The sequence below is a fragment of the Carlito syrichta genome, unplaced genomic scaffold (assembly GCF_000164805.1).
Source record: "Carlito syrichta isolate Samal-C Ts95f unplaced genomic scaffold, Tarsius_syrichta-2.0.1 Scaffold303983, whole genome shotgun sequence".
In the NCBI taxonomy this organism is placed as follows: Eukaryota; Metazoa; Chordata; class Mammalia; order Primates; family Tarsiidae; genus Carlito; species Carlito syrichta.
In genome coordinates, this window is record NW_007248079.1 from 1089582 (window position 1) to 1117319 (window position 27738).

The 27738-nt window shown below is 33.5% G+C and overlaps 1 protein-coding gene across 4 annotated transcripts in view; it reads right to left on the minus strand.

Annotated features, from left to right (window-relative positions):
* BRINP3 (BMP/retinoic acid inducible neural specific 3) overlaps positions 1–27434 on the minus strand; it is a 432045-nt gene extending 404611 nt beyond the window's left edge. For 2 of the 4 annotated variants that reach the window (XM_021712987.1, XM_008059262.2), the window contains exons 1-2: positions 25304–25715; positions 6463–6748 (exon numbers count right to left, since the gene is read on the minus strand). In XM_021712987.1, the coding sequence (XP_021568662.1) occupies positions 6463–6583 (121 nt within the window). In that variant the 5' untranslated portion in view covers positions 6584–6748; positions 25304–25715. Of the gene's footprint in view, positions 1–6462; positions 6749–23926; positions 24314–25303; positions 25716–26996 lie in introns of those variants that run through there. The other 2 variants (XM_008059260.2, XM_008059261.2) reach the window with 2 other exon arrangements.
* Between the last annotated feature and the right edge of the window lie 304 nt (positions 27435–27738).

Genomic DNA, 27738 nt, shown 5'->3' on the forward strand with positions numbered 1-27738 from the left:
GGGCTATGTGGTAAGATTTTTAAGAATTACAAAATGTAAGGACATATTGAATTTCTTATGTTAAAATTTTTCTTTGTAGTTAATACTAAAATCAATTCACATATATATTCCAAGTATGTTTTAAGAAGCATATTGCATGTATATTATAAAATGTCTGTTGATAAGTAAATTGTGCTAAATCCCATATTCAAATTATATCTTTTATCACCATTTTATGTGTGTGTTCTATGTCAATCATTAAAAAGTAAAAATAGTAGGTTAAAGTTTCATGTGACAATTATGTTTTTTTCAGTTTCTCATTGAAGATATAGTATAATATACTATCTACTAGACAGTATTGCACAGTGTTTAAGAGAATTAATCATATTTTCTTATTTCTATGATAAGTATTATTTTGTCTTAGGTAACTTTTGCTACAAGTAGCAGAATCAAAAAAAGTTTAATCTAATTAGGACAAATATTTTTGAACTAGAAATATTTACATTTAATATATTTATTTTACTTCTAGTTTTTCTGGAGTCATTTCAAACTTCCTATTTTATCATTTTCATGTATTTTTGGACATTTTTATGTTTGTTTTTATATATAATAGAAAATGTTCAAGAAAGATTTGATATGTTTTATATCTACACATTTTATTTTGTGTAACATTGGCAATAATATTTAAGCCTATTTGTTCCAGTAGAAACTGGAGATATTAATAAATTTAAACCCCCACTCTTTGCTTAACTTTTTAAACAATTTACTCAGTCTCAAACCAGGCCATTCTTCTGGGTATTTATTTAGATCATCTGAGTTTGTAAACCCATGTTATTTGAACTTAATTACTATCTTTATTGTTAAATATTGTCTCTTCCAAGAATACACTTTAACGTTGCCGTAAATTGCAAAAAATTTATGGTTTATCACTTAACTCTGTGTGTGAACATTTTAGTGGGTCTTTTACTCCTTTTGCTGCATTTTATTTTATTTGTATTATTGCCACATCTTTCCGATTCCTTTTTCTTTTCAAAGAAAATTGTTTCTTATCATCTTTTCTGTTTCAAAAGGCATCACAATTTCCTGCAATCTACTGTGAAGACCAAGTGTGTATGTGTGTTTATGTTTGTGCACGTGTGCATGTGGAGGAGGTGTGCATCCCGTTTCCAATTCCCTCTCCAGTTTGCTGAAGAGTGCACTAAAGTGTAGCAGTTTGAGCTTAATTGTCAGTGTACAGCTGAAGCAGAATCTACCCTGACATGTATTACTCTGACAGTCTGAACAAGAAAGTCCATACGAAACTACAATGACTACATTCAGGGCTGTTCCTCTTCTTGTTCCAAATTTGGTTTTTAAAGTCCTTGTCATTGGTACAAAATCATCAATATCAATATTCACATATTTCATTCCAGGATCGCCAGATTTAGCAAATAAAAATGCATGACAAAGAATTAGATTTGGTGTTAAATAAACAAAAAAGTAATTGTTTGGCAATAGTATTTTAAATATTGCATGGAGCATTCTTATTTGACAACTCTTCATGCTGTATGACTCTTGGGAGAGACTCATATAGCATCTTCAAACATGGTGGGAGAGATAAAGATTATTTTTACCACAGCTACATCACAATACAGGGTTCTTCTGTACAGGGAGGGCTGCATAGCTTCTGTCAGGCACTAACTTTGGATTTCTGAGTAGATAGCTGATGGTAATGAACTTTCTTCCTTCAGTAAGCGTGGTCTTCCTATTATGGTGGCAGTCATAGTATCACATACAGAAAGTTCAAATGTCTGTGACTATTTTATTTATAAACACAGTTCCCCATGTATTTTGAGTAAGTGCCACCTTTGTCCACACTATTAGACTCGCTCTATCTTAAATATTAAAATATGTTTTGCTAGTCATTGAATCATATAACTGTTTAAATGTCTCTCATATTCTGACAAAAAGTTATGGATCAATATAATTGTGTTGTTGAGAGTTTTCAGTTTTTGTTCTGAGAATTCGTACTATAAATTCAAAGTGATTGTGTCAGAATTTGCTATTTAAAGGACATTGAACCAGAATCCCCAGTTTTTATTATAAAGTTGCATACTTTGTTATATAAATTCTTTATAAATGTCATCTTTATAACTTCATATTATTTATGATTTAATCAATATCTGTCCGGTTCTATTTTTGATGAATACTTATATTTTATTGCTTAATACCATGTATTTTAAGAAATCCTTCAATATTCCAACATGAAGGTGTTTTCCTCTAGAAACTTAATATTTTGGCCTTTCCTAGTCAGATCCTTATTCCATATAAAATAGACTTACGCATGTGGTATGAGGAAGGGATTCGATTTCTACTCTTCTCTTGGACATCAATAGATATTCAAGCTGAGGAGCCATTTATTCAAAAGTTTACTCTTTTTCACACACTCATTACTTCATTATAATTTTATCATATATGAAATGATTACGTTTGCCTACCGTTATCTAGGCTATCTTGTCCTTTTAAAGTCATCTTTTAAATATATATATTTTTTCAGGGAACACGACTACAGGAAACAAAAAAACACATTATTTATCTCAATTTTCTGCTTCTTTTTAAAAAATTTGGAATATTCTTTTTTCTTTTCTTTTCTTTTTTCTTTTTTGAGTTGGAGTCTCACTCTGTCGCCCAGACTGGAGTGCAGCGGCCGCTCCCGGCCACCGCAGCCTCGACCCGCTGGGCTCCGGCGATCCTTCCGCCTCAGCCTTCCAGTAGCTGGAACTACAGGCGCGCGCTGCCACGCCCGGCTAATTTTTTGATTTATTGTAGAGAGGAGGTCTCGCTGCCCAGGCGGGTCTCGAACCCGCGGGCTCAGGCCATCCACTCACCTCAGCCTCCCAAAGGCGCGGGATTACAGGCTGAGCCACCGAGCCCGGCTGGAACATTCTTTTAAAAATTTTTCTGAGGAAGCAAGCTAAGCTGGAGTAATATGACATCTGTATATTATTTTGAAAAATTGTAAGAAAATCATCATCATTTTCCCATGATTCATCTGCACATGTGGTTTAACAAAGAATGATAAAAATATAGAGAAAGGAAAACAAAAGGCTTTGTGTCACTGTATCTGAATATTTGCACATGTGAAATGTTTATTCTATAGGAATTAAAATTGCCAGCCTATGGCCTTAGACTTTATATTAGTGGTTCAAGATAACCACATCTAAGTTCAAATCACTAAAAATGAGTCTCTTGTCTAGGTCTCCTGTAGCCTATTTAAAAAGTGAGGATCTCCATGACCTAGAGAAAAATATACATATCTTGGTAGGCTTAATGTCTAGGAACGTTTCTAAAATATAACTGTAAATACAAGGCTCCTACTTATTAAGAAGCTAAGAGTACTCCTGTTCTATGTTTCAGAATGAACACAATTTTTCCAGGCATAGCTCATTTTTTAAATGCATTAACACTTACTCTAAATGCCCTATTCTTAGACTCTATTATCACCATATAGGTAAGAGGGAAAGATAACTGAAAACCTAACTTTTAATATTTGACCAAAATAACAAGTTGCATGTTAGTATTTTCATTCTAAATCCTCCAACTCAGTGACTTACACACACGTTAATTATTTTTTAAATCTCAATGTAGTATCAGAGGCAAAATCTGAAAATATTTTGCATATATATTAATTTAAAAATACAAATATAGGCCCCACTAGTAGATACAAACACATCTTTCAAGAAAGATGACCCTTAAAAAAATCTTATTCCTATAATCTTAAGAAACTTTGACTGTTACAGTCTTGCTGCTGTAAATTCAGAGTGAAAAGAAAAGATATGCTCCTGGAGAAGAAGACAAAATGAAGAAAGACAACTGAAAGAGATTTGACTTAATTATTTTAACAGGCTTAATATATTTTACATTCATAGCTAATGCCTTTCAGAAATAATGTAAATGCAATATGTGACATGAAGGTGTTTATGATAGCAATAATAAGCACTAGTAGAATTTAACTGATCAGTTTAGGAAATTATGTAATCTTTTAAAATAATAAATCATGTATTTAAATATGAAAAATATTAATTTCCATCTATATGTCTTAAGTGTTCACAAATTCTGTATATCAGGGCAAGCATTTATAAAAGATAAAATCAGTCGGGCTCGGTGGCGCAGCCTGTAATTCGCGCTTTGGGAGACTGAGGGGAGTGGATTGCCTGAGCCCGCGGGTTCAAGACCTGCCTGGACAACTTGGCGAGATCTCATCTCTACAATAAATCAAAAAATCAGCCGTGCGTGGTAGCGCGCTCCTGTAGTTCTGGCTACTCGGAAGGCTGAGGCGGGAGGATCGCTGGAGCCCTGCAGGTCGAGGCTGTGGTGGCGGGGAACAGCCACTGCACTCCAGTCTGGGCGACAGAGTGAGACTCCAACTCAAAAAAATAAAATAAAATAAAAGATAAAATCTCTAATAATTACTTTTTGAAGATAAATATTAAAGGCACAAACAAGAACAAAAATTCAAAACCTATTCTAATCCTGAATTTGAGATTCTCCAACTTCTCAAAAATAAGGCATCTTTACCGAAGGGGGGAAGAATGGGTCCATTTTATTGGACAGATAAGAAGATAGCAGTCTCCAAAATTTTAAAAAATACTAGTACTAGTTGGACAAATAAAATACCTCACTTTTCTGAGACTAAAGGAACCCTAATGAGTAAATTATAATGTTCATTTCATATATCTGGAGCATCTATCCATGATCATAGTATCATTAACAATGTTTAAAAGACTTTATAAGAAGTTATAGCCTAGCTTAAGAATAGAAGAGAACATCTTAATTCATTGCTAATAACTGAACTTAATGCCCTCACATGTTCATTAAAGTCACAAAGGAAAACAACACAGGAAGGATGAGGAACACAGGGTTAATGATGGTCTTCAGGAGGAGAGTCTCATAACAACCAATCAGAATATGAGCCTTGTAAACAAATCACAAAGCTTTTTAAAATTACTTTCCACTTCTGTGATCTAAATAATGCCTGTTTAATTCAGCCCGGAACCTCTACAAATATGTCAGGCCATGTTTGCTGCTCACAGCTGATTGACCAATAAGCCAAACCACAACAATCATGCATAAGACAACATCTCAGACTCCAGATAGAGATGCCTATAGATCACAGAGACATGCACTGGTGTCAATTTGTTTGACAGACTGTTAAATCTTCTCGCAGAGTACTAAAATATAACCCACTCTTACAATCTTAAATTCAAGTAGCTTCAAGAAAAATTGGCTAAACCAACAAACATATATAAAATGAATAAGCCAGGAATCATAAAATATTGATACTTTCTCCTGCATTTCTGAAAGAAAATCTTTAGTATTTGCCATTTCATTTTTTTAAAATAGAGTAAATCTGTTCATTAGATTTTTGACAGTGCTTTGACTGCAAGGACTCAAGAATTTCTTATTTTTGAAAAAGCACAGCAATAATTGTGTGCTACTTCATGGAACTTTTTCGGGACACTCAGTCTCTTCTGTAAATATACATTGCTGATGGGATTTATAAATTTCTCATAATGCTGTATAAATGACTGCATACAGATCTGAAGCACAGTGCCCTCTGGTGCATATAAACATAAAATAAAATATGTATTTAACAGTTTCTACATGAATACAGACACCCAAAAATACAAAACAGCATTTGCTTCTTCATAAATGCTAAACCAATAACTTATAATTGTAAGCTTCTACCACTAAAAGACAAATGGAAGTGATAACTTTACATAAAATATTATTTGTAGTATAGATCAATATATTCCAATTAATTTGACCAACCATTTGTACACTCCTCAATTGAATGGATTCACTGGGCTTTAAGGAAGCAGGCAGCCTTTGCTGAATTTAACATATGACTCTTTTTGTGCCAATTATTTTGATTTCAAATATAGAAGAATGACAAAAATTAAAGGTCATATATATTAATCCCCTCCTTTTTTTTCATCTTCTCTATCCCGTCCTATTTACCTGCTATTTGTTTTTAGTCCATTGCTATTTCCTTAAGCTTCTGAAAGTACAACTACTTTCAGGTAAAAAAGGATGAGGTGACTCAACTTCTCAGTGACTAGTAGAAGATACCAATTTCCATTTAGGCTACCAAGGTAATATAGCATGGTGTACAGTAGAAAGGAAAAGCAATTTAAGAAAACTCTTTTTAAAAATTTAGTTATTTAAAATGAAAAACTCAGTCTCCAAGTACATTAGAGCAGTGTAGCATTCTAAAATTTGGGAGTGACATACAAGTGGTCACTATTATTTATTTTTTTCATAGTATTTTACACCTACAGGAAACATTTTTGAAGATCAAGAAAACATTACATGGTACATGGTAAATAATAATCCTTCTGTTAATAACCCTTTCCCATCTGAAACTTTCCCCCTTAGGGAAACTCATGTATACACAACCTTCAAGAATAATATCTCTGTAATTGCTTTCCCTTTGCTTCATACCTGTATATCTTGTATCTTGTGCTAAATCCCTGCCGGCTTCTGTCCACAAAATCTGTGTATTCCTGTGAGCGATGGAAGGGTCCCTTATCAGAGAGGAGCCAGTCGAAGGGGCTTGTGGCATGCTGATCCGAAACAGCAGCAACCGCTAAAACCCAGCAATGAAGACTCAGTGCTATCCACTCCCATAGAGCCATCAGAGAGAACAATTCAGCACCAGCTCTGCTCCGCCATATCATGCTTCCACTGGGGATTTAGAGCCTTCATTCTCTTAGCTTTCCCTCAACACCTAGACAAAATACACAGGCAATTAGTTAACCCGTGAAAGATTCTTTTCTATCAGTTAAGGTGCTGAGGTGGCTGATTTTTAAAGTTTTAATCTATCATCATTGTTTTAAATCAGATGCTAACAAAAGAGAATAAAATGCAAACCACGATGATTTTTTTCAAAACTTTATATCTTTTATAATTTATACCCCTTAATAAATTTTATATTAATGGAAAATAACAAGCCTGGTCATAACAATTTTTTCCAAAGGATCATTAAAGCCTACTGAACAACAATCAGAAGTTTTAACTAATATTCTTTTTTTCTACTTAAATATAAAATTAGACACCTTCAAAATAAATGTTTAAAATTGACATAGCTCATAATTTTTTAAATAAATTTTCATACTAGGTAGAGTTAATTGTTTATTCTATAGTTAAAGAAATGCTTTAAAATGAATTAAATGCATTTATGTAGTTATTTCAGTAATCTAGATAAATTTGAAATAAAAGTGTGGTTTTAAGAATACTTAAATATATGTATGTGTTGCGTGTGTATATCCATCTATCTAGATAGATGATAGATAGAGATAGATGATAGATTGATAGATAGATAGATAGATAGATAGATAGATAGATAGATAGATAGACAGAGAGACAGATGATAGAGGAATGGATGTGTGGTGGGGGGCGTGGATGTGAGAGTTGGTTTTTGCCCAGATTTTTTTCTTTTCAATATTCCCTTAGGGACAAACTGCTTCCCTGATTATTTACACAGAATCATAATTAAATTATGTACAGGGACTTGAAATGATTTAATGTGCATATTCATTTTATTCATGAGATAGTTATACCCGCAAAATTCTTACACACACATGAACTAAAACAATGCAAATTATTCTTAAGCTATGAAACTGCATACATTACAGCATAACTACTCAAATATAAAGTAACAAGATGTATATTCCCTATATTATGTGGAATAAGAAACTTTATACAAAACTGTTGATATGATATCTATATGCTACACAAAAATCCTTAAAATATTTGAATTCAATTTTACTTTCCATCCTCAAGTTTTTCAAATATTATTCATAGTACCTATAACTATGAATACATATAAAGTTTCTGACTAATGAGAACAATTTAGTTATGAGAATTTTTAGTCTGCAAAATCTTTTTGAAAAAACTCAAAATTCACAACACTAAGTAAAATACTTCAGTTATGGTAGTTATCATATTTCTCTGCTATTTGGGTAAGAACACTGGTAGTTTTAATTTGCTTTTCTATCTATAACCCTTTAATTTATAATTTAATCTTAAAATATTTCTATATGAGAGATAGCCAGATATAATGTTTCCACTCTGAAGTATTTCAAAACAGTAATAATAAGTGACCTAGATCAACTGATTCACAGTCTTACTCATTATACAATTAAAAGGACATTATCACATATTATATGAGTTGTCCCAAACAAATGAGTTGCTCCACTGTGAGGATTCAGGAATATTCCCTTTTGTAAACATCATAGAAAGTCTTATAAATTAAGATTAAAATGATTTATCATAAGAAGGAATAACAAATGAACAATTTTAGAACAGGAGTTGGGAGATTCTGAGCCCCTTTCTGTTAACTGTGTAAATATCACAATGTCAAATATTCAACTCATAACTTTCAAGTCTGCTGAAAAAAATAAATTTTTAACACACTGTCTTTCTTATACAAATACTATATCATTTACCTTAAAATAAAGATAATTTACTTACACTTATAAACTTAGAGTTATTCTTATGTGTAGTGTTATAGTATAATCCCCTTATGACTAATAAATATTGTTAATCATAAAACACATTATGATTCTTCTAATCATATACAAACTAGCAAAGTTTAGTCACTGTCACAAAAAGTTATATTACTGTAATTTCGATAAGAATTCTATTTTACACATAAAGGCAGAAAAAATTATTCAAACACACTATTTTGTCTATATGATATAATTAATCTGAAAGAATAGAATTTGCAACTGAAACTCACAGTCACACCATCTAAATAAGCTCTTTTATTATCAAACATAAATGAAAATTAGAATGTGATTGAAAATGTTCAAACAAAAATTATTCCATCCCTTCTAAAGAATAAGTTGGAAAATAGTTTTTTGAAAAAAAAGTCAGATTTTCTCCAAATTCATTGGCCAAAATAGCACGTTCATAACATCAAGATAGTATAGATAATCCTTAAGAAAATGGACTCAGAACTAAATAGCCTGTGTTAAAATCCCAACCCCTCTACCAACTAGTAGATGTCTGAACTCTGACAAGTTACTAAACTTCATTTGTGCCTCAGATTCCTCAACTCTTATAGAGGGTCACCTCATCAATCTGTTATAAAAATTGAATTATTTAATATTTATAAAATAGGACAGTGTCTAGCATATAGAAAAGACACGTGGTGTTTCCAATCATATTTTATATTAGTATAATAAAATTACACTCAAACACATGGTCCAACAATACACACAATATTATAAAAATGTGATGTCTGACAATAAAGTTCGCGAACACAACCTAGGAAAAGTGTTATATAACCCATTGCTAAATATCACTACGGTCACCTTCGAAGTATTCCCCTTGGAAAGGTAGGCATAGACGCCAGTGTCTAGTCCACTATCAAAGCAATTTTGGAACTCTTTTTCTGGAATGGCCATCAGAGCTGTTGTTATATTACCTTTGATGTCCTGAATGTCACCAAATGTCTCCTTTTCAATATTTCCTTTATTTTCTAGTAAAGAAAAAAGTCATTGGGGGCCAGATCAGGTGAATATGGAAGGTGTTCCAATACAGGTATTTATACAATACTGCCAACAAAAGCACACAGTGGTAAGTTTGCGAACTTAATTGTCAAACCTCAACAAATGACAACATTGCTGATGACCATTCCAGAAAAGGAGTTCCAACATTGCTTTGATGGGTGGACGGGTGCTGGTGTCAATGCATAGCTTCCCAAGGGGTCTACTTCAAAAGTGACAGTAGTGATATTCAGCAATGAGGTATGCAGTACTTTTTCTAGGATGGTTCGGGATCCTAATTGTTGGATCTCATAGAATACAATTGACATACATGGCAGATAACATCCAGTTTTAATATTCTGTAGTTTTTCAATAAGTGGCTAGTCAGACCAAATTTATATAGTTTTGTTTATCAAATATTTTGAGGATGTTTCATGCTCTTCAAACCTCATTTTAAAAATAAACTTTACTGTGTATATTTAAGGTATATAGCATGACACAATATTAATATAGTGGAAAAAAATTAACATATCCATCATCTCCTATAGCTACCTATTTTAACATATAGGAATACAGAAAGGTTTTTTAAAATTGTATATAGGGAACTACCTAAAAATAGTACTAGGTAATTACTCCCTAATTATTAGGTTTTAATTATTTCTGTTTCTTCTACTTCTGATTTGGGTACATGTTCCCACTTCTGTTAAGAAATAAAGTTTTCTGAAAGTTTATTAATACATAGGAATATCAATTCTATTCAAATTTAAATTAATTTTTGAGATCTTTTGAAATCATTATTTGTAAGGATTTATATTAACTAAACATAGATAACTGACCAGTTATGATGGAATAGCGTTTGAAAACTTTCCTTAATGAGTTTAAAACAGGGAGAAACGTTATACCGGAGTGCAGAATATCATGAGACTTAATATTCACTGACAAATGTCTTCATTACCTGACTTGTCACAAAAGTAACTGTATATTTTAATCAATCATATATAAATATTTGCTTTTAGATTATTACTGAGGGATATTAATTACTTTCTTTATTTGGGTTATAATTATATCAATCATTTTACTAACTGAAGTTCATTTGAACCCAACACAGTGTTAGGATATTTGGAGGTTAAACTAAGGAAAACAACTAAACTTAGATGTACTGCTAAGAAATAAAAATCACAAGATTCAGCAAAAGAGAGTAAAAATTATCAAATTAATAAATAAATTCAACATTATTTCTTACTGCAGTATGGATAGAATGCAAAATGATTTTGTATTTACCATTACTGACCAAATATCTAAGTAGTCAACTAAGAAAATGACATTAATGTACCATATTTTCTGGAACATGTGAGAGTGCATTTTATTTAAAAGAGAATAATCAAAAATAATGAAGAACAAAAGCCAAGAAAACATTAAAAACAAAACAAAATAAACATAAGCTCTTGTTTATATATTTCATGTAAATGTAGTATTGAACAAGATTTTTCCTAAAATAAAAAGCACATTTATTTTTTGCTATTTTAAATCTGTTTTATAAGCAGATATTTAATACATAGTCTATTCTTAAAACAAATTTCTTCTCACAAAATAAAATTTACTGTGAAAATTTTCTCCTAATAAAAGTTTATTCACAATACTCTATGGCCTTTACAATCTGTGAAAAAATAAAACACGTCAAAAGAATGTTACAAATTTGGTCATGCATGCTAATGCACATAATATACAATAAATGCATAAAATAATATGTATATCATGTATATTCTATATACAATAATTATTTTTTCTCACTAGATGTCTGGAATTCTGTTCCAAGATGGCAGTGCATTACTTTCATCTATAATACTGTAATATATCATATATATTTGAAATTCATAAAATATTAAAAGGTATAAAATAAAATATTTCTTATAATATTAAAAGTGAATTTTCAGTATAGCTGAAACTACAAAGATAAAAACAAAATATTAGTAATCACTGAGTTAGTCTTAATAGTCATTTAAATTGGTGGGTAAATGTCATAGGAGTTAATCTTTTAGACCACAATATTTAACTTTCCACAATCTAGTTAGATATCCCATGCTAATTTTCACTGTTTGTTAAACAATTCACATTGCATGCTGTATCATTTCTTCTTTTATATTTACATTAGAGTTGATTTTTGCTCCTAATATATCCAAAATATTTTCTCAGGGAATAAAATAAAGAACTCAAATATACCAGAGAGTTTCACAAAAATCAGTGTGGTAAGCATGCTTCATTTTTATTTTGAATAATTAAAACCCATAAGCAAAGTTGAAAGACTAAGAGAGTAAACACTTATATTTATATACCTTTTGACTTGATTTACTGATTGTTTATATTTTATCATATTTTCTCTCTCTCTCATTCTCTCATAGATTTTTAAGTATTGGGAAATGGTCTAAAGAAAATTAAGTAATTTTTTCCAAGGTTTAAAACCATTCTAGAAATTTCTTGTATTGAGCAAGCACTATATACCTCTATAAAATAGCTCCTTAACATTAATGCTTACTAATATTGCAGCTTCTAAAGAAATGATGAATTTTTAAAATAAAGTCTTCAATGCTCAAAATCATTATTCAATTGAAAAGCTATATTCTTCCAATTTAATTATAAATATTAAAATCATTTTCTTATTGTAAAGTAAATAATATATTCATATGAAATCTGTTAAAATATATAGCATTATTATATCATAATATATAACATAAAAATATTTTAACACATTATTGTATAAGCAAATTAATGGTGGATAATTTTTAAATATTTTTAACTCTTAATTTCCAATTATTTTTCCACAGTTATTCTTTGTTTCAATTCCAATTTGGTGGAAGTGGTAATACAAAAAGAGTATAAAAGAGTAAACTTTATGGATCAGCTACAATATGCAAAATACCTTGATAAGTTTTGAAATAGAGGTGAACGACAGGCATTAAAAAATACTACTTATCTTCAGGTGAGACTATGAGTACTATCAAGTGAGAAAGACCACATGTAACGCAGGACACACTGTCTATGGCCATACTTATTGTCAACTAAAACTCAGCATTCCCCAGATGTTTTCTCTTCCTGGTTTTCTTATCTTACTCAATAACATTTTCACCCACTCAAGTCTTTCAGCCCAAACACGACTTTCACTTCCCTTCTTACTCATTGCATATACTTGTGTACTATCAATGCCCAAGTTCTAAGCATTCTTCCCCTTAAGACTAATATATAGCACTTTTTCTCAACCCCAACTTTATTTGATTGGCTCATTCTGTAACCCCCACATTACCACCATTGCCTCTTAACTGGATTACTGCAATAGCTTCACAACTGGCTTTCCTGACATCAGTGTGACTCTCTCCAAACTGTTCTACTTTACTACAGTCGGTTGCCTTATGGAAAAGGTAAATTTGAGCATGGAACTCCTTTATGCCCAAATTGCCATTGTGCAATAGTATCTGAACTCTTTAAAGTAATTTATGAAATTATCTTCCCTTACTTGACTCTTTATCCACATCTTCCCTGTGTGCCATCACAACTATTGATCAGGTATCCAACTATGATTCAGCCATCATAGTATACCTCAAGTTCACCTCACTTTCTCTCTCCCCTCAGGGTTTTTGTTTAATGCAGTTTCCTCTGTCTGAATGACTATTTCTACTTGGACCTGCCTAACTTTGACCTTGCAACCTCAGATGAGGTTGTCACTGCATCCACAATGCTTTCTTCAACCCTTCCAGTTTGGTTGGTCATATTTTATGCTCCCATTGTTTTTCCTGTGATGGTACATTCACGCTGCATATGTGTTTGCATGTTTAGTCTATTTCCCTGTATATCTCTTTTCCCTCAGTTATATAACTTTGAGAGAAAAATAATTGCTCCTATATTGATAAGAATGAAACAGTCACCAACGTACCGGAAATCAAGTTGTTTAATAAGTATTGGTAGAGTAAAGAAATAAAATTTGATTAATTAACTATTAAGCTAAGGAATAATTAATGTAATGTGGCTGGCAAGATTAAGAAGACTTCTGTGTGGAAAAAAATAGATTCAGAGAGGTGTTTGCATCTGAGTTAAGCCTCAGGATGACAATAGTTTTGACAGATGAAGAAAGAGAGAAAGTGGGGTTTTGAGGTAATGGCTTTTATGTCCAAATTATAAGTATAAATGACACGTTCAAATAGTATCAAAGCAAAACATTTAAATATTAATAGTTTAAAAACGTTAAAAAGCAAAATAGAAATGTACCATTATTAATTATTAACTATGGGCACACCGATAAGAGATTATCATGATCATGCAGGATTGTGGAAAACTAAGAATTTTTTCACTAGTGCATTATTATTCAGTTTCTAAAGATAGACACTATGTACAAAAATAACATATATGTACATAAAGGTAGACTACTTCCCCACTCTCAAATAACCAAAACACATCTCTGAGAGAGTTAGGACGTTGCATGAGCACATGGGAGAAAATCTGTTGAGCAGGAATCGGAGCCATTACCTGTTTTCAACACAGTCAAGATCCTTGTGAGATGATTATCTTTGTTTTATAGAGAAGATATAAAATTTATTCTTCTAGTTAAGTTGTCTGGAGGAACTTTGAAGTTCACATTTGCTTCGGAACTTCCGTCAACAAATACTAAGTGCTTCAATAGTTTTATAAATAAACAAGTTCTTAAAACAATACCTTAAATTATTTTGAAATTATTCAAGCAAGTATAGACTGAATGGATTTCCATTTATGAATCTTCTAAAATTTTTACAGTGTGCTACCTTTGTCCGTATAAACAGACTGAGATATTTTGTTGGCAGGTATTATGTTTTAGTAATCCCTGTAGTTCCTAATACTTAACATAGAGTCTTACACATAGTAACTTTCTGAAACATGCACTGAATTGTATTTTCATTTTTTAACTTCATAGACTGTTTTATTATATCCATTCGCACTAGCAGGTGATTACCATTGTATTTATCTGTAGTAATGCATTGTTATTGTACTTTTTCACTCTTCTATTTTCACTTCAAAAGAACCGAGCTTCCTTATTTTAAATCATATTGTGCAAGTTAAGGCTGACCAGAGAAGTGGACTCTTCTAGTTATTTAATTCTGCCACACCTGTGTTCCAGAAGGTCCATCTCCTTATTTACTTTAGCTGATCAGGCAATATAGTGCCTCTGGATTACAGATTTAAGTGTTTTCCATCTTAATGAGGGTGAGTATTCCTCTGAGGAATATATACTGCAAAGGGAACTAATCTCCTACTTGATCCTGTCAATACAATCCTGTACTACCAATAAAGAGGAAGTTAAATGCTACTGCCTAATGGTAGAACTGATTAGAAAAATGAAGAGACGGTGAGTTCCATTCTTTAACTCTGTCCAGCACATAGAGAAAATTACTCCTAAAAGTCCGAAGTGCAAGAGTCACCAGAGTTATCTCACAAATGAAACATATCAGTGTTTCAGCATAAGTGATCATATAACAAAATATCTTCATAGGATTCAGACTGTGCTCAATTTTAATCTATAAGGGAAGTGGTCAGGCATGAAAGAATAAAGTTTGAATGAAAATGTTTACAAAGTAGGTTTTGGTTGGAGAATCTAATTTTAACATAAACATAAGGAATGCTTTGACAAAAACTCTTTCCTTGATTTAACTCTAGCCATGTCCCTCTTGACCAATATCTTCTCAAATAGGCCCTAACTTTTGGGCTTCTGTGTTAGTCTCTGCATTGCACAGTTTTACAAAATCCTGTTAAGTCACTTTTATCAGAATACCTACTCTCTATATATGATCTACCTAGATTTCTGATTGAGTTCTTCATCCTCCACCAATCCTCAGGTATATCCAACCACCTTAGCCTATTTCACCAAGAATCCTGTTAGGTTAATTCAACCAGAATTCCTTCTTACCTCTGAGGTTTCCTCTTAGTAATTTTTCATAAACTGATAGCCCACCGTGGCTATAAATAGTCACTTTTTCTTATAGTAGCCAGAATTGAGCCAAATATCTCTTTTCTACTCACAAAACTCCATTAGAATAGCACTCCTTGAATAAAATCTATCTTGTCAATCTTTAACAAGTGTCATGAGTAATTTTTTCTTTAATAGCTTCAGAAAATATTTTATAATAAACATATTTTACTATCAAAACATTGAAACAAAAGACAGGTTAAAGTAAAGCTTAACACAACTACAGAAATAAAGTGGAAAAGGTGGTTGCAGATATCAAGATTTAATATTGTTACTATGACTGGCAATATGAGTTTACCTTTCCTGGCATGTCTAATAATAGAAAACATTCTAGCTGTGAGGAGAATAAAACTTTTCTTGTTATTAAAAAAAATTGTCACATGAATGGCAATTAAAAAATTTGAGGAGAATAGTTAATTTAAAAAAAATTATTCTACATATACTGTGTGCAAATATACATAAGTATAAAGATAATTAAAATCTTGTTCCTGTCTTTAAGGACATTGTCTTCAGTTTTAGTTTTGCAAAGTCTTTTTTTGTTTGTTTTTTCTTAACAATAATCCTGAATAAAACTGAAAGTATAGCACTTGTTCGGCAAAGGCATTCATATGTCTCTAAATAATGACTTACTAATAGAATCTAAGAACAAAACTTAATACTAGGATAAATAAATCTGGGAGTTCAGTAACCAAATGAACAATAAATCTCTTGACCTAGAATAGAACCAAAACTTACTGTGGAGTTAACCAGGCCTACGTGGTTAAATGAGTTGTTGAGAAGTTATTTTATTGAGAAACATAAATGAGAGTATACACCCTGAAGTTATAGATGAAGAAAATATTACATTTAAGAAGCTTTCAAAGAGGGTTGAACAACTTTTTTTAAGTTAAAAAGAGGTCTTGATTATTTAGGTCATAGGAAAAACTTTTAAAATTCAAAATAATAATCATCAGATTCTTTTTATCTATTTGTTAAAATAAAAATGTTCAATTTTTTTAACCCAGGTGAGTGTGGTTATAAATATTGTTAGTAGACCCCAAATGATGTCCCACACATCATTCAATTCACAGGATAATAATTCCACTGAGGTTTAGGCAACATACAAAAGGGATCTGTGTCTGTTTTATTCACTGATGTATCTGTAGCACCAACAGGAGAGAATGGCATGGAGAAGGCCCTCAGTAAGTGGAATTTATTAACAAATGGGTGAAATGAAAAAAAAAAAAGAATAAATTTGTAAAGCAAATACTTGTAATGTTAATCTGATTTTTCAGTAATTTTATTTACTGAAATAAAAAAGTATAACCCATTGGAAGTGCTTCCATTAAAAATAAGCAAAAATTTTTTGGAAACATATGCGCGTGCACACACACACACACACACACACAAACACACACACACACACACGATGCCAACTAAATTATCACACTGAGAATTGTTATGACTATTTTCAGAACTGTCCTGGTTTCTCTATTCTTCTTTAATGGTTCTCCTTTAATATCCTATATAGAAAATACATTATTGACCTTTTCCCATAGACAACCCTATTCTCTCTAAAAGAGTTATATTTACAATATCAAAATTGGACATGTGTGCAAATAAAATGAGTGGCCAAGCATTAAATTTGATTTAGTGGATTAATTTAAACAAAGTGTATTCCAAATAGCATAAAGCTATAAACATCTTATGAGCAATGGTTGTATCATTCCATCATTATATTGCCAAATTCAGTGTGCACAATTCATCAGGTATCCAATACATTTTTTTAAATACCAAAACCAAAAACAAAACAGAGGCTATCTATAACAAGCATACAAAACTAGTATAAATATAAAAATATCTGCTATTTTCCAATGCCTTCTGAACCACCATCCAATAAAGCACGTCAGGGTTCTCGTGTTTCTAATTAAAGAATGTCTCTTCAGAAATGAACTTTAACACAACTTAACTGGTTGACAGAGAGATTGAGATAGTCCATATTTTCACATAGTAGTTAGCCTTACAATGCCTGGTATTGGTAATATATTCTGGCTTGACTAACTAAGCTTTTTGTCTAACAACAGCAAATCTACTTCCATCATTGTTTCTCCACATACAATTTTGAGATCACTTGATATTTTCAAGGATTACTCTTGTCAATATATCAATGTAACTTCTAAAATAGTCCAAACTGTCTTCAAATTTTAAAGTTTATGAGATACTACTGCAAAAGAAAATAGAAGTAAACATAAATTTTTAAACTGTAAACTGCATTTTAAAGAGTCCTTATATAAAAAGAACCAGTCAAATTTTGAAGGAAATTATAAGAGAAAAAAGTGAGACTTTACTATGTCTGATATATAGAAACTTAAATAATAGCTGTATCCAGCATAACATCTACACAATAGTAATTTTATTCAAAATACAAAGATAGCTATATATTTAAAAAATCGATAGTCTGTCCTTAATGTAATAGTTCTCAAACAAGGAGTAATGTATTGCAAAGTGTGGGGTTTTTTTGTTGCTGTTTGTTTTGTTTTGGTTTTGGCAGGATGGTGGGAGGGGAGGGTTATAAATCCATAAACTGTCTCCACTCAAAAGTAAGAAAGATGCTTAAAACAATTGCTTTAATCAAAAAAGAGATTTTAAAGTTAATTCTAAAAGATATGTTGCGTGTCCTTTAACAAATTCCTCAAGAATTCCTTTCTCTCAGCTCAAGAACGTTCAAATTGAAGTTCAAGTTTCAATTCAGAGAGAAGACTGGTTTCACTTCTCTTATTTTTCCATTAGGAAAAACAATAGTGTTGTGTTTGAGTGACTGCCAGTGACAGGCTACAACTTCCCATAAGTAGAAATGAGTGTATTTTATAAATCTGGAAAATACATATTCCATCATAATTGTTTATTCAATAAATTTTTTAAAAATATAGTTATCAATTTGTTTAAAAAGCTCCCTTGGAGCCGGGTTTGGTGGCTCAGCCTGTAACCCCGCGCCTTTGGGAGGCTGAGGTGAGTGGATTGCCTGAGCCCGTGGGTTCGAGACTTGCCTGGGCAGTGAGACCTCATCTCTACAATAAATCAAAAAATCAGCCAGGCGTGGTAGCGCATGACTGTAATTCTGGCTACTCGGAAGGCTGAGGCGGAAGGATCGCCGGAGCCCAGCAGGTTGAGGCTGCGGTGGTCGAGAACAGTCACTGCACTCCAGTCTGGGCGACAGAGTGAGACTCCAACTCAAAAAAAATAAATTAAATAAATAAATAAATAAATAAATAATTCCCTTGGTGGGAAAGTGGTATGTAGGGAAAAAAACACACTTTCCAATTGTTGCATAATATTATTAATTAGTGTAATTATTATTTAATTACACTAATTTAATTCTAAATTACCAGTTAGTATGTAGATGTTATGCTGGAAATACCTGATATTTAAAAATTTCTATATGTTATTATATAGAATGTCAGAATAAGACATTCTGCTACCATAAACTCAAGAATAGTCATTCAATTTAAATGTTTTCAGTAAGCTAGATTTGATCTATATATTAATATGCTTAGTGTTACATAAGAAAATGTTCAGGAAAGCATGCATTAATTATCTGAAGATAGTGTTTTGTACAATTTTGTTGTATAATTTATTTAACTTTTCATGATTTTCTTCTAAAAATTTGGAGTGTGTTTATACTTACTTTAGAGGCATTCACTTCTGCAAAAGACAATTCCCTTCTCTATATACATACATTTACAGAGTTAATTTTTCTAACCATCAGAAATGTTACCACACTAAATACAAGAAAGCCACTTGAATATATCATCTATCCTAGAAATTTTCTGATTGCGGTAATTTTTGTTCTATATTTATTTTGGCTATACAGAAGGGGTTTCTGCACACAGTATTAAATTGCAGATTTATAAGCAGTTATGCAATTTATATATTAAATGTACATACAGATCAAAGATATTACACAGAACACAAGTATACTCAACCTGTATATACATATGTGATTTTAATTATGATACATAAATAAACCCATGCTTTAATCTCTAAATGTATGCTTTGATTTCATTTAATCACTTTTTTGAGACTGGTTTATATTTATGAATATTATTTGAAATGCTTTAAAGAAAATATTTTTCTTTAGAGAGAATGAACATTTAATGAATGTATAACAGTAGTTACATACTGGCCACTGTTTGACACTGAAAAATCTAAAACTCATGCTTACTCAGTTCTGGTCTTTTCAGGGTTAGATTGTTTTTTAATAGTGTAATATTTTAGAGATAGCTTTTAAAATTAACAAAATGCAACAGTCCAGAGAAGTTAATAAAAAACAGCTCAATCCTGATGAGCTTGGCTGATATTCACAGAAATCAGGAAGAATAAGTCTATCTATATGTATTCTTTCACAATAAATCTATAATGGAATTTAAATGAAACAGACCATTATGAGAGAATAATTCTTACATAGCAGAGAACTACAATACATTCGAATGTAATGTTCACATATTTATTAATTTAATCAATAGATGTGTATTTTATAGATTTAATTTGCTGGAGCTATAATATGATAGTTACTTTATTAGCTATTAAAGGGAATTTGTTTTGCTTTGGGTGCACTTAAAGGCATCCACATCTCATCTGTGTAAATTAGAGTTTAGGCATTAAAACAAATACTTCTAGTAAAATTATAAGTAAAAATAGGTCATATCAAGGATAAATATTTTTTAACCTCGAAACCTAACAAATAAAAAAATGAAAATTATGATTTGTAATTAAGAAATAACTATGAATATAAAAGAATGAGGATCTATATGATTTCTCAATTTAGTAGACTGCATGTCATTTTTCCAAATCTCAATTTATCCCATTTATCTTAGTTAAATTTAAATATTTTAAAAGTCATGAGAACTATTTATCTTATGAGAAAATATATTATAACCCATTCTCGTTAAAACTATATAAGCTATATCTTCCAAACTTGGGTAAAAAGAGATTGGTGAATCATACTTGACTGTCTTTCAATTATTAGAGCATCAAATAGTTACACATGACCAATTATTTTGATATGAAATTGGTAAATTCTTCAGAACTATTTGCATAAATAATTTATTCCAAATATTATTTAGAGAGGAGTAGATTCATATCTTCAGAAGTATTTATAAAGACATTGTAACTGGATAGGTCTGCAAGTGAGTAATTGGATATACACATTCTTGGTAGTGCATATTTATGCTTTGAAATGATAGGGATAAAAGTCTTTGTTATTTATGAGGACATCTGATAACCAGTATAAAATGGTTATAGTGACTATTTGATACTGTTAAAAATAAAAATCAAGAACTGGGCCAGAACTTCCAGGTGTGTCTTGCTTAGAAATGTCATTAGTGTTCATTTTTAAGTTTCATCTTCAGAGACTTATTTTCTCTTTTCTGCAATAGAATAAGCATTATTACACTGTCTCCTTCTTTTAACAATTAGCATCACCCATTAGCAAACAATAATATTCAAACACAAATTACGTTTTCTTTTGCTCTCCTTTAAACCTTATGGATTATAAACATTAAAAGAATAAAACTATACAGTGTATATAGTGGTATGTGCAGAAACCAGTCAGTTATACTCCTAAGTGTCTGCATAAAATTATCCAAGTAGTTGCTAAATTAAAACACCAATAACGTCAGATGTCACCCTAATTAATTCTGGTAAACTAAAAATGATTTTATCTTAAAATGTTAAAAATTAAAAGTCTGTCTTTTTAAAGTTTCTTCATTTTGAAGTTATCATACGAGAATATTTAAATCTGTTTTTTAGTTAAGAACAGAGATCATCAGGTTGACAATATAAATCTGCTAAGAAATCACTTTCCTCTTATTAAATGACTGTAAAAAATCCATCAAGAGCAGGTATTTTATAAAAGTGACTATTCATCCAGAATTGAATTAAAGCAAATGTAAATATATTGTAAATGAGAAGTAATGTAACTAAGGAAGTATATTATTTTATTTTTTTAATTACACTATATCACAATAAAATAGTGAGTAAATTCACCTGGCATCATGACACCATAGACAAAAAATATTTGATGCTAACATTAAACAAAAGTTGAGTCAAGATTACTTCTTGTATGGAGATACAACTTTATCTAAAATGGCTTATAAAAAATTCAAACTTAAATGGCATCTTTTGAAAAAAATATATTTTATTTTCATAACCTATTTTTCCTTTTAAAGCATCTTCATCTCTATGTCATTTTATTTACAACTCTCTGAAGTAAATGTTCATTTCTTCTTATGAGAGAGATGAAGAAAATAAATAAAAAACAATCTTACTAGGATCACATTAATCAAGTAGAACTAGAACTGAAATTCAGGAAAGTATCCTCACCTTCAGCATTCTACTTTTCCCAATAGCCCACTAATACGATATGAAAAAAAAAAATTGAGTCTTAGAACTGCACATCATTAATCATAAGCCATAATCATAATATCCAAACCCTTGGGGATATTTTTAAGAAAAAATAAATTTATGCTAAACAAATATGACACAGATTGGTGTCATATTCCCATTTGTGTCTGAACACTTTTAATATTAATATCCAATTTTCTAATTTACTAAAATTTCAGATTCTTATTCTAGTCAATAGTTGGTCCTTTTAAAGACTATGGAAAAACTAAAAATAACAGGAAACAATCACATATTGATAATGAAGCATAAAAGTTTGGAAATTCCATCCGTTGTGTTCTTTATGCTTGAAGAGAGAAATACAGAAAAGCACTATTCTGAAAAACAAAAAATTCACTTTTATTTAAAGAACACAAAAATCTAGTAATCAAGCTAACAGTAGAAAAAAAATATATAAACACACATACATACACACACACATACATACACACACACACATTCACATACATACTTTGAGTCCCAAGGGGTTCTTCCTACTTATGAGGTTTGATTTACTTTACTATAATATACCAATCCTGCATAAAGAAAATTAAGATGTACTGTAGTTTATACAGATGTACATTCTTATTACAATTGTGAGTTTCTTAAAATAATATATCACATAAAGGGATGAAATCATATTATCTGATTAAAAGGAAATGAAATTGATTATCATATGGCACCATGCCTGTTTCATTTGGGAAACATTGAAAACAACACAGATTTAAAAAAAAAAACAAAACACCTTCTCAGTCCACTCAGAAAGGATACATATGTGCTCAATGAGCACATTTACTACCACAAAATTCCAGAGGATTAAACATAGAATAATTGAGGAATTAGAATTCATTGACAAATTACTTTCCCCAGTGGAGTAAAACTACTTTTTTCATCAAACTAAGAGAAGCACTATAACTATGCAATTTTACAACTCAAAGTTGCAATTATCTTATTTCCTCAAGATTTTATCAGTAAGCACCACAAGCAGAAAAATTATTGATCAGGGATCCATATCAATAAATGTAAGTACTAAAAATATTTCCAGAGATAATTTAAAGAATACAATTTCTTAGAGAAAGAAAAAGTATTGAGAATAAATGTAATAGTTTTATGATTGTGTCTTAGAAATTGTTTTTTGCTCCACTGTGTGGAAATTCCAGACTTCTTCAACATGTAAACAAAACATAACAAAACAATATCAATAATAATAGTACAACATAATATTCAAAATGTGTTGTGTCATTTTAGTTGAGTGAATTCTGGTAGTGGAAGAAATGTATTGGTTATTCAATCCACACATCTGCAAAACTTTGAGTTTAAAAGATATATCTTTTAAGAGAGTCCAAATTTTCTACATTTGTCTGAATTCTTTTTTTAATTTTGTTTTTGGTTGTCCAACTGGTTTCCTAAGCCCAAAGATTTCTGTTCTAAGGTCATATAGAACATTGCCCTTGGGTAAACTCTCCTTTACTCATTCTCTCTGACAACCCAACCCACTCCCATCTCATCAATTTTTTGTTGTTTTAAGGTTGAGAAAATAGCATGGAACGTCCTACGAAACAGTTCTCACAAGCAGTCAAAATTACTTTGCTAGTTCAAGATGCCCTTAATAGTTATTCAATTGTCCTTTATATATAAAGGTCTGCAACCTTAACAGGAAGCGATGTTTTCATGCGTTTCTGAAACTACCACCCTCCATATTTCATTAGGGTTACACGTCCCTTCCTCTAACTCTCTACCCTTACCATTTATTCCTCTCACCTGGGTCCAATTTTTTTGTAACCTTGATAGACATTTAAATAAATGCACATTAAACATTTAAATAAGGGCATGTTAAACATTTTAATGCTTTTCAGCCGATTCATGAACGTGAATATTAAGAAGTTATGCATCACAGCAGGGCTATCTGAAAATGCATATATTCCATCGCTTGAAACACAGAAAAATCATCACAGGACAGTCAAACCCAAGTTATATGATTATCAATAAAACACAGACATTCAACCCTTACCTGCTTAATGGCATGATGAAAAACAAATCTAAATAACACGCAAAAAGAAAGTCCCCCAAATAATCTGTCTTCAAGCAGCTGTGACAGTTTTATACACCGGTGCTCTTCTTTGCTTACATATATATATTCGACTGACTAGAGGGTTTGCAAGTGATACTAGGGTGAATTTGCAACCCTAGCCACCTCTCCCTTCTTTCAAACAGCTGGTGGGCATCTCTGACAGCTGGAAATAGGCATCTTGTCTCCGGAGGAAGCGCTTACCCGGCGTTTCCCAGCCAGGCTCCCATGAGAAGGAGGTTCCTGCTCTCAAGGGCTGCCCACGTTCTCGACCTGGTGCAGAGTAAAAAGCCCTCTGGTTCAACTCTTGGAGACTAGAAGAGCAGTCATGGGAGACTTAAACTCTCAGCGACCGTTTGGCTGCAGAGCCAGCAGGAACCGGCGGCCAAGAAGCACCACCCCTTCTCGGTGGACGCCGGAGAGGAGCGCTCGCAGTCACAGATCCTCCTACTTCCCGCCCCCATCCCCAGAAAAGACGAAAGTAAAAATAAAAGACCAAGTTGAAAGTGGATGGAATGCAACCCAGACCGCTCCCAACCCGCACTCTTTGCTTTTCACTTCGAGCTCCTGTTCCAAGCTCTAACTCCAAGTTGAAACTCGACTCCCCTTCCCTCCCCACCGCCCTCCAGATTCGTGGGAGTTGGTGAAGCCAGAAGGGAGGGAGGGACGGTCAGCCAAAACACTTGAACACGGAGCCTTGAGGGGTCATTCCGCAATGCCAAGCCCCGCTTAGCGGCCGGAGGAAGGCGGCAACTGGGGTCTATCAAACGGGCATGCTGGGGACCTGTCATTGACCCATCTCAGACATGGCTCTTGCAAAAAGAATAAACAATATTAACGCACAGAGGTGTTCAGAGATTTCAGGGACCGCGAGTCTGTTCCCTCACACAGAAGAGGCTTGCTCCAGTTCGGCCTGAGGAAGGCTGGAAATGGAGCCTTCTGGAAGAACGGACCCCCCCCCCCGACGCGCCCCACTCTCCCAGGCTGCAAATTCCCACCCCCAAGCACACTTTCGCCGCAGGGGCTGAGTGCAGAGCCGGAGCTGGCGGCTCGGAGTGGGGGCCACGGTGCCCACCCACGCGGGTCCTTCCCACCCCGGCTCCAAGCCGGGGGCCAGCTGGTCACCCAGGCACCTTGGCCTCCTTGTTCCCTGCGCCCAGGTGGGCTAGGCGTTTCCACGAGCTGTGGAGAAACCTCTGGGCAGAGTCGCCTGTTGCTAGCCCTCTAGTGCAAACGTTCTTGGCTGCGGGAGCCTCTCAGCTGTCAATCTCCCTTCCACACGCGTGAGCTCCAGGGCAGAAGGCAGCAAAACGCACTTACCTAAATAACGACTCTCTGTGCCTCGCCGGAGCAGACTAGGTTAAGAAGATCTGACTGCACTGAAAGTTGGTTGTTTTTCTCCTCCCTCCTCCCCTGCGCAACAGCAGCAGTCCTCCAAAGAGGATGTTCGAATTGAATTATATTAAGCCCTCGTTCCTTCAGATGAAGTCACGGACGCGGATGGCACTGGCTGGTCAGGCAGGACGACCGGACTGGGAAAGGGACCAGGTAGAAACTCGCGGAGGAGGGGCGCCCAGGGGCGCGGACCACAGTCTCAGCCCAGTTCTCTCTCGGCGAGAGCCAAGGGGGAAAAGCCCTTGAATCCTGAGACGGGGGGAGGGGGTGACGCTGCAGCTGGAGTACTTTTATGTCTGGAAGCTCAAAGGGCTTTTGAATTTAAAAAAGCATTGCTTGGGTTGTCGCGTCAGCCATCAGTGACGACAAGGAATAGTTCTTTCCCAGAAATTTAAGAAAAAAGAAAAAGGAAGAAAGGAAGGAAGGAAGGAAATAGAAGGCAAGAAAAGCTTGACAATAGGTTCTCACCTCCAGTCTATCTTAATAAAAGGAAATGTTGCAGAAGCCAGGAACTTGTCCTCAATGTTGGGGGGGGGGGGTGTTTGGAGGCGCACAGAGATTCCTCAGTATGTATTTGAGATTACTGACACATGCAGATTTGGCATTCAATGAATATCGTACACTTGTCAATATGAGTCGATATGTGAAGCAGTGAAGGCAAAGATTTAAATGTTTCTCAACACAACTACACTGAAAGGGGTGGTGATAATCCTGTCAGTTAAGCCCATAGATATGTTCATAAAAGCAAAAGGCACTGACCATATTAACACACCTATTAAAAACTGAGGATGGGGGGTGGGCAAGTGTGAAGAGTGAGTCAATTAAATTTTTCACCTAAGGTCTGTCCTTGAATTTCATTTTGTTAGAACCAAGATAATAAGTTATTTCTTCAGATGGCTCTTTTTCTCTGAAATTCATAATCCTGTTCAGTTAACCGTTCACCAGCTAATTCACGAGATCAGAAATGTACTCCCAAATACGATGCTTGAGCTGATATACAATTCCCAAAATAATGTGATCGTGTGTGATTTAAAATGTTATAAGAAAAAAGAATGGTGTCCTCAAAACTAACACTCCTCTTCCTGCCACTCAATAGCATTTTATTGCTTAGGGTCCTGCTGAATTCATAAAAATGCACTTTGCAATAAAGTCCTCCCTCAGTCAAGTAATTGCTTACAACTAACAAATACTGACCTGAACACCCTTCTAAAGATTAGACCAGTGAACTTTCCCACACCCTGCAATTGTCAGAAGGTCTCTTTTTAGCTTTCTCTCTCTTAGGTAAACATATAAAATTTGACCTTTCACATGGCACACATACGTGTGCCAAGAAGGGTTAATGGGGGGGGGTGGTTAAGGTCCGTGTACCTTGCAATATAAATGAGGCCAGAAATGAAAAGAAATAAAGAATGTAAAAGGTTTGGGGGTAATTCATTACATGGGGTATGTCTTAGTAGTGCAATGGCAACTAACATACTAATTAATAAATACCGTCATATAGACCCTTGAGTTCTGAAGGTAAGAAAAATGTAAAAAACGAGATACTTAACAAAAACAATGCTTATTAAAAATAACACTAGTCATAAGTTTCTAAAAACATATAAAGAGAATAACTTACCAGAGGAAATTTCAGGAAGCAAGATGACTGTGAGAAAAATACATCCAGGATTCAAACAGATATTCCATGATCTTCCAAACCAAGGTAAAGTAGTGCAAGGTGGTGGGACTTTGAAATAATCAGCAGTTCCTGGTGGCATGTAACCAAGTAAAAACCAGTTACACGGAGAGCCAGGAACCCCCAAGAAAAGAAAGCCAAATGTACAAGAAGTGCTTTTTTTTATTTGGAGGGTGGGAGGGGTAAGGGGACTTATCTGTGGTGATCCTTAAGCAAAGTGAAAATTTACAGACTGCACGTCCCAGCACAATGGGGAAAGACAGAAGCTGTGTGACCCCAGAGAACAGGAGGTAGGATACGGATAAATCTGCAGAGAGAAGTAAAAGGACGTGTTGAAGACAAGGCGATAAAGAGAGAACTAGTGAGCAAGGCTGGAGTCATCCTGATAGACAGAGCAGCCAGAATGACTTAGGCTGCTGGGGAGGATCCAATGAGAATGCGAGAGGGCCCCGCTTCGGAAATCCTGCTCTGATCTTCCCACTCTCAGTTCTTGAAGAGTCACCTGCGTTGGGAACATGCTTATGAGGATTAATGGCATTCCATCAGTGCCTTTCACCCGTGCTTCCCTTGAACATGTGCGCTCGCAGCCGCTGAGGGGGGCGTAGGCAGGAAGCCCGACCCCCCGCCCCCCCCCGCGATAAACCACGACGGCCGGTCACATTACGGTGACCGAGTCATCGGCGAT